We start from the raw sequence: 8,690 nt of genomic DNA, 5'->3' as shown, positions 1-8,690 counted from the left end.
TCCAAAGAATTTCATCTGAATGAGAGTGGTGACCCATCCTCAAAGTCCACTGAAATCAAATGGAAATCTGGGAAGGATTTGACAAAACGCTTGAGTCAAACACAGAATAAGGCCAGCAGGAAGAAACAACACGAAGAGCCAGAGAGCTTCTTTACCTGGTTTACTGACCACTCTGATGCAGGTGCAGATGAGTTAGAAGTCATCAAAGATGACATTTGGCCAAACCCCTTGCAGTACTATTTGGTTCCTGATATGGACGATGAAGAGGGAGAGGCAGAAGATGATGACGATGATGATGATGAAGAAGAAGGCTTGGAAGATATTGATGAAGAAGGAGATGAAGGTGATGAAGATGATGATGAAGGGGAAGAAGGAGAGGAGGATGAAGGCGAGGATGACTAGCAGAGAAGACTGATGGATTCCGACTCTCTTTTTTATTTTTCTTTTTATTAAATTTCTCCAGTCCCTGGGGGCAAGTTACAGTCATTTCCCTCCCATCCCCAATCCCTCTTGTGCTCAGTCGCCCTGTTTCTGAGGTCTCGCTTCTCAATACCATGGTTCTCAACTTATTTTTGGGGAAATATCTTGAGCAAAATACAATGGGAAAAGAAAGAATCTCCACTACTCTGTTCTACATTCATTTTTATCTTTTCTTGTCTTGAACTGTGGATTCAATACCACCACCACCGTGCTCTGTGGGAAAAAAGAAAAGCCCTCCAGCCCCTTTGGCTCTGCTGGAGGCTGGAGGGTGCTAGGCCCCTGTGTAGTCGTGCATAGAATTCTAGCTTTTTTCCTTTCTCTGTATATTGGGCTCAGAGATTACACTGTGTCTATGTGAATACAGACAGTTAGCATTTACCAACATGTATCTGTCTACTTTCTCTTGTTTAATAAAAAGAAAAAAAAGAAGAAAAGGGGGGGTTAGAAGGTCAGCAAGGGTGGGTTTGAGGTGTCTGGGGGGATAAGTGGGCATTGTGACAACATGGCTTCTCCTTTGGCATGTTTAATTGTGATGTTTAACAGACATCCTTGCAGTTTAAGATGACACTTTTAAAATAAAATTCTCTCCTAACCATAAAAAAAAGGTATTTCTTTTTTCTCTTTTCACACTGCTAAACTATGTACGTTAAATGGATGTTTGAAGTAGCTCCTTCTTTTAATAATTGAATAAACCTTTTATTCCTGATGATTTATCATTTAAAAAAAAATCCCACCTCTCTGATGCTAAGAACTGACAATCAGAAGAACTGACAAGGATTTATTAGTAGTATTGGTCCTTGATAATTTCAAAATATGTCTCAAAATCTCTTACCAGTGCTGTCTAGTAGAACTGATTTCAGCCACATAAGTAACTTCTAGTTTCTAGGGCTCACATTTTAATAGTACAAATAGATGAAGCAAATCTTTATGATGTGTCTTTTTGTTGTTTTTTGAGATAGGGTTTTTCTGTGTAGCCCTAGCAATCCTAGAACTCCTTCTGTAGACGAGGCTAGCTTCAGACTCGCAGAGATCGAACAGCCTCTGCCTCCCAAGTGCTAGGATTAAAGGCGTGCGCCACCACTGACTAGTTTATGATGCATCTTAATTGAATAAAAATTTTTCCACATTTTGATTTTAATTTAAATTTTTGTCTTCAAAATCTGTTGTATATTTTTCAAATACAGCCCATCTTAGTTCAGGCTAACTGCATTTTAAGTGCTCAGTAGCCACATGTGGGTACTGTTTGCTCAGTTCTAGAACATATAGTTTTTCCCATAATATGCAATAAACCATCATTTCACAGGTACTCTGGAGGATTATATGAGAGTAAAACAGCAAAGCCAAGTTGCCCTGTGGATGCTGAATGCTCATTCTTGCTCCTCATGAGAGTTTTTTTAAAGCTTTGCCTCAATAAAATTTTATATTTGCATATTTGTAGACCTTCATGTCACACATCTGTGTTGAAGTTGTAGTTCTCTAAAAGCTAGCTGGAGATTCTACTTACAATTTTCAGAATATTCTCTAAGAAGAATTCCATCTTCAAGGAATTTATATAACTTAAGTTTTAGAAGTGCACCTTCCAAAGTAGCTTAATACCTGAGGAAAATAAACGCTGTGTGGCTTCCTTGGAGGGGGTCCCTTCATGGAGTAAGTAGTAAATGCACACATACACATGATTTATAGTTCTATATGCACACACATCATAGTTTATTAATCATAAGAATAACAACTAGTGCTAGAGATGTAGGTCAAAGGGTAGACTCCTTGCCAAGCATGAGCCCTGCATTGCCCATGCCTGTGATCTCAGCAGTCTCAAGGTGGAGGTCAGACTAGATGTTTAGGATCATGCTCTGACATATTGAAACCATGTCTCAAAGGCAAAAATTAAAGTAATTCTCTCTTTTAAAAAATGAATTGAGTGGGGCTGGAGACATGCCTCAGCAGTTAAGAATACTAGCTGCTCTTCCAGAGGACCAGGTTCAATTCCCAGCACCCATATGCCATGGTGGGTGGCTTATAACCATATATACCTATAGTTTCAGGAGGTGTCTCCCCCCCTTCTGGCCTCTGAAGGAACCAGAAGTGGACATGATGACCATATATATATATATATATATATATATGTAGACAAAATACCCATAAACATAAATAGATCTAAAAAATTTATGAATGAATTGGACATTATAAGAATTTTTTTGTCTATTGCATTTTATAATGGAAAAGTAAGTTTCTTTGTTGTTTATTTTAATTTTAATCTTTTTGCTTACTTAGATACAGTTTGTTATGTAGCCTAGACTGCACTTGAATCTTTGCAAACTGCCCTCAGTTTTGCAAGTCCTGGGACCACAGGCATGCATTATCATTTCTTCCAAAAGAGGACTATTAAACAATTTTTGGTTTTAATTTAATTTTTAATTTGTTGCATAAAAATCATGTAATATTGATAAACTACATTTTGTTCTATTCAGAAAAGACCACAAATATGAATTGACTTTCTTATTTTTATAATAGTACCTCCTCTGTGAGGTATGCAGCACTTCAGAAATTTTTAAACTAAAACAACAACCTAATGCAGAGCCAATAATAATATCCACCCAGGACAGCATTTGAAATGTTCATGAAAACATTAGCTTTTTCTAGCATCAGAAGGGCTTCTAACTGCCTACTCACTGAGTCATCTGCAGCAACTGAAAGTTCGGATGCTTCTCATTTGTTAGTGGTTTCTTTCCTTCCTTTCTTCCCTTTGTCCCTCTGTCCCTTCCTCCCTCTCTCTTTGCCTCCCTCCCTCCTTCCTTCCTTTATAGTAAAGTGGCTTGCTTTTACCTGCCTCCAATCAAGTAAGTCTTGCAGTGTCATTGCGTCCAGTTCAGAAAGCAGAGAGAGAGGAATGCTAGTGCTCAGCTTGTTTTCTTTGTCTTCAGTAGTAGTAGTAGTAGTAGTAGTAGGACCACCCCCCCCCACACACACACACATTTAGCATGAATCTTCCCACCCCAATTAATCCAATCTAGAAACTCTGCAGGCATGATCAGAGGTTTGTTTCAATGGTGTATTAATCAGAGTTCTCTAGAGAAACAGAACTGCTAGAGTGAATGAATGTCTGTCTTGTCTGTCTATCAAGTAGGATTTATCAATTGGCTTACAGGCTGTCTCTCCAACAATGGTTGTCTCTCCAATCCAATAATTCAGTAGTTGTTCAGGCCCCAAGGCTAGATTTCTCAGCTGGAAATCAGTATCCCCAGAATCCTGAAGAAGGAGGCTCTACTGCTGGTGAGGGAATGAAATTGCCAGTGAAAGTGAGGCCACGCAGGCAAAGAGCAGAAGTTGTTGCCCAGACGTAAGGTGGGTCCTTCCACTCCAAATGGTCCAATCAAGAAAAATCCCTCACAGATGTACCCAACAACTTCGGTTTTAGTTAATTCTAAATGTAATCAAGTTGACAACTAAGAATAGCCATCACATATGATGATTCTAAGTTCTGTCAAGTTGACAATGAATTAATAGTGGTTTGTTTAAGAATATTACTGTAGCCTGGCTGGAGTGGCACACACTTTTAATCCCAGCACTTGGGAGGCAGAGACAGGCAGATCTCTGTGAGTTCAAGGCCAGCCTGGTCTACAGAGTGAGTTCCAGGACAGCCAAAGCTATGCAAAGAAACCCTGTCTTGAAAAATAAAAAACAAACAAAACAAAACAAGAATATTACTGTAAATTGTTAATCTATAAAATACATAAATGAATTATAGAATATGTGTATTTGTTTATAGTGTTTAATCTACTTCCAATTACCACTGGATTTTCAAAATATAGGGATTTTTTCATCTGTTATAATATAGGAACTGTTAAAGTTTCTAAGTTCATGCCTCTTCTTCAAAGGCTTTTGCTTTTCATCATTTGAATAGTAGGGTGGATTACATAACTCAGCTGATAGAGTGCTTGCCTGTGTAGGAAATGCTGGCTTTAGTCCACGACACTACACAACCCAGGTGCAGTGGCACACAGAAGTTCAAGGTTATCCTTGGCTTTGTAGTAAGTTCAAGGCCAGTCTGAGATACTTGAAACTGTCTTTAAAAAGAAAATTGTGCCTGGTATATAGTCACATTTTTAGTAAATACTGTTAAATGAGCGATATGTGAGTGTAGCATGAATTCTAATTGTTCTTAATAATAAAAACTCAGAGTCAGATATTAGTGGGTGGAAGCTAAGGGATCAGAGAAACAGAGCAGCTAGTCACTAGAGAGATCTTTTACCTCTACTGAATTCTCAGAGGTAAGGGGTGATCCTGTCTCTACGAATCCTCAGACTGCATGCTCAAACTGAATCCTCAGACTGCCTCTGAACTCCTGTCTCATCCCTTCCTGTATTTCTCTCTCTGCCCAGCCATATCACTCCTGTCTCCACCTCCCTATTGCTAGGATCACTTTTGTGTGAGCTCCATTTCTCTTTTAGATAAATCCAATCTTTCGGTGCCCAGGGTGGCCTTGAACTCAAAGAGGTCTGCCTCTAGTCTCCTGAGTGCTGAGATTAAAGGTGTGTGCCACCACTGCCTGGCCTCTATGGCTAGCCTAGTGGCTTAGCTATGCACACTGATATTCAGGCAGGCTTTATTTGTTAGATTACAAACAATCACTGCGTTTTCCCTTTTTGTCTAAAAACAGAAGGCTATAACTAATATAAGAAAAACTATATACAATAGGTACAGTAACTGTTTACAATGTATATAGGCAATAATAATCAACAATGTTTAGCACATTTTGCATTTGACAAGACTTCATTATCTGTCCTGTCTTGGTGAGTCCTAAGTCTTATACCTAATTTATTTTCTATCATAACTTGCATTACCATCTGAAACTATTTTTGATATCTCTTAACCTTATACACTTCACACCTCTTTAGTGAGTTTCTTTTCTGAGTCTGGTAAAGAATAAAAGCTATAACTATGTAGTATTCAACTCCCCCAGAGACCTGAGAACGAAATAATATTAACTGAGTAAGCAGGAAGTGTTATCAAGCAATTTCCAAAAAAATGTGAGAAATCATAGAAATAGCTGGCTGCCTGTACAGTTACCCAAGGTTTCTTTGCAACATTGGTCATCCATCTTCAGCCTACAGGCCTAGCATATTCAACAGACTTTTATAGGAACAGGATTTTTGAAGGACTGTCCTGCCTTGTATTGGCATGGTTTGGTAGTCACTCTCTTTTGTGTCCTGCTTGTCCAATTAGGACAGCATTATGTCAGCAGTCGAGGCAAGGGCACTTTCTTGCCTAATGGCTTACTTTTGCTACAAAGTAAAACCCATGTAGAGTTTCTTTGATGCCTATCATCTCCTCCAAAATAGATTGGTGCTGCCAGGAGCAGACATGTCTCATTGTCATAAAATAAAAGAACCTATGTTATTAAGACATCTTAAATGCTATATTCTGTAAGATCTCTGAAGTCTTTGAAGATGATCTAAAATATATCTCTGTTTGACCTTGTAAACATACCTAATATGGTTGTAAGTTTGATTGTAATAGGTGACTAATTACTAACCTGCATTTCCTTATTATCCTAAATAGTAATAATAACTTTTAAGAACTAGAAATTTTTATTACATTGTTAAATGAGTTGTATAGGTACAATACTTGGAACAAGATTAGAAATGTATGTATATTGTAACAAAATTAATCTCAAATTTGTATCAGTATACAAAATTTGTATATAATATATAAAAGTCCAATCCAGTATAAAATATTTAAAACCAGTAGTTGCTTTTTAAAAGCAGATTGAATAATCTACTGTTTTTTTCTTATATCTGTATTCTCCTTTTTTTTCTTTTTAGATTAGATTCAATAATCTCCTCTTTTTTCCTAGCATATCTGTATCCCCCTTTTTTCTTTTCAAAACAAGAACCCTGAGTCTAATTTCCTTTGTTAGCTTTTTTTCTATTACCAGTAACAACTTATAACCATCCCCCTTAAACAATGACAAATATCCATAACCCATTGAATGACCAAAACCCATCCATCCCACCTGGGAATGTGGGTGTCATATTCTTAAATTTACATCCTGCTGTCTGAGCCGGGCGATGGTGGCGCACGCCTTTAATCCCAGCACTTGGGAGGCAGAGGCAGGCAGATCTTTGTGAGTTCGAGACCAGCCTGGTCTTACAGAGCTAGTGCCAGGACAGGCTCCAAAGCCACAGAGAAACCCTGTCTCGAAAAACCAAAAAAAAAAAAAAAAAATACATCCTGCTGTCTGGTGGTGAAGGCATCTGTAGGGGATTCTGCAAAGAAAAATTTGGATAAATTGTCAAGTCCTGGGAGAGATAGCCCATATCTTTTCTTGTCTAGTCTCTGCATATTGGGAAAGTGCAGGGCTTGTCTCCTGGCTAGAGTAGTCTGTGAGGCTGGATCACTCAGCTAGCCACCCAGAAATTGTCCTGAGCAGTTTGTAGTCCAAAGCTGATCTTCAGGTGGTGTTTTTCAGCTTAGTGGTGTTATCTTAGTCCTGGTGTAATTGTTGTGGGGTCCCATCCTCCTTTTGGAGACTTTAAAGGTCACTGTTAGATGTGGTCATGGTTCACTTCAGAAAACTGATAGAGACTCAAACCTGAAATCATGTACAGGAAGGTAGATAAAGTCTTATTCTAGAATTAGTACTCTATATGACCATTAATATCATAACATAAAGTTTAAAATATATGTATATTTTAATCTTATAAATTTTGAGATATTTATACCTTAAGAAAAGCTGTTAACAAGTCAAAATAAAACCAAAGGATAATGGGATTAGTAGTAATAAAATAGTTCTTTAATTTTTTTTTTATTTTCCATATCAGGTGGCTCTTTTGACATGAGACAGAGATTTTGGATTTCACTTTAACAAGCATGCTTGGGTTTAGAGAAGGAGAGAGCCACACTCCAACTCCAAATCCAGCTTTTTTTGCTGTTCTAATAAGGCATCAGCTTCATACTGTATTTCCATGCTGTCCTATCATTAGATTTAAAAATGTAATGTTTTGCTTGAAGTCACCCTATGCTGTTAAAGGTCGTGTTTGAAGAATGAGGAAGCAGGCCTTAGTACCCCAGAGAACCTGTCATTGTATGAGTTTTTCCACTTCCGGTCACACCATATGTAAACAAAAGACCATTATTGCCACGAATGAGGTCATCTACCAATGGATTAATCACAACATCAAAAAGTTCCTTCTGAGTGCCAAATACCCGCTTAAATGAATATGGAGTCTCTGTATGGTCTGCATTTCTGTTGATTCAGTGATGCTCAGGAATCTGGACCTGCACAGTTGTATTATTGATGACGTCTACACAGCATTCTTGAACAGGAAAACTCGGTGGGCTTACCCTACAGTACACCCCAACTGGATCGTTAAGGTTTGCCTGAGATCCTTTTTATTACAGGTTTCCTGGGCATCTTAGCTTTCCAGGAAATGTGATGATCCCACTGTTTTCAGTGAATCTTGACTCAAGTAAAAACCTATTGGCGGGGCTGGAGAGATGGCTCAGAGGTTAAGAGCACTGGCTGGTCTTCCAGAGGTCCTGAGTTCAATTCCCAGCAACCACATGGTGGCTCACAACCATCTGTACTGAGATCTGGCGCCCTCTTCTGGCATGCGGGCATACATGAAGGCAGAATGTTGTATACATAATAAATAAATAAATCTAAAAAAAAAAAAAAAAAAACCTATTGGCGATTGAGCCAAATATCCAACTTTAACATGGAAACCATTAAAACAAAAACTATGAGGACCACCCTGATAGTCTTCGTTCATTGTTGAAAGGACATATAGGATGGCATGATGAGGTTATACAGCATCCAGGAAAGCCAAGGCAAGGATTCAAGTGCAAACCTGGAGGCAGGAAGTGAAGCAGAAGCATGGAGGAACTCTACTTGCTGGCTTTCTGTGAGGGTTGGGTTTTTAAATTCCTCTTTGTAAGTGACGGCATTTTGGTTTTATGTAGTCCCATGCCAACAGCCCAGGGCTGAGCTGCCGCATAAGCTGTGCCACTTGCTGCTAGGGTTACCAAGAGGATCCTTACTACCTAGGCTACCCAAGGATACGGAGTGAGGTCATAAATGAGTCTTTTGAGCCTGTGGGGTTGAGGATCCAAGAAACTTGTGACATTAAACTGAAGTAGGTGTCGCGTGGGAGCTATCACATTCCTAGCCAACTACAACAACAACAAACTACTTCTCCTCCTCCTCCTCC

At 38.8% G+C, this 8,690-nt stretch overlaps 2 protein-coding genes across 4 annotated transcripts in view; both read left to right on the top strand.

Annotated features, from left to right (window-relative positions):
- The window catches only part of LOC101998101 (protein SET-like), a 2,627-nt gene extending 1,549 nt beyond the window's left edge, over nt 1–1,078 (top strand). Inside the window, exon 2 of the mRNA XM_005347522.1 lies at nt 2–1,078. Within this exon, the coding sequence (XP_005347579.1) occupies nt 2–402 (401 nt within the window). The 3' untranslated portion in view covers nt 403–1,078. The remainder of the gene's footprint in view (nt 1) is intronic.
- The window catches only part of Peak1 (pseudopodium enriched atypical kinase 1), a 230,639-nt gene that overhangs the window by 9,436 nt on the left and 212,513 nt on the right, over nt 1–8,690 (top strand). The window lies entirely within an intron of this gene.

This window comes from Microtus ochrogaster, chromosome 5, assembly GCF_000317375.1.
Source record: "Microtus ochrogaster isolate Prairie Vole_2 chromosome 5, MicOch1.0, whole genome shotgun sequence".
NCBI classification, from domain to species: domain Eukaryota; kingdom Metazoa; phylum Chordata; class Mammalia; order Rodentia; family Cricetidae; genus Microtus; species Microtus ochrogaster.
The sequence above is the reverse complement of the archived record's forward strand: the minus strand, read 5'-3'. Positions and strand labels throughout refer to the sequence as shown.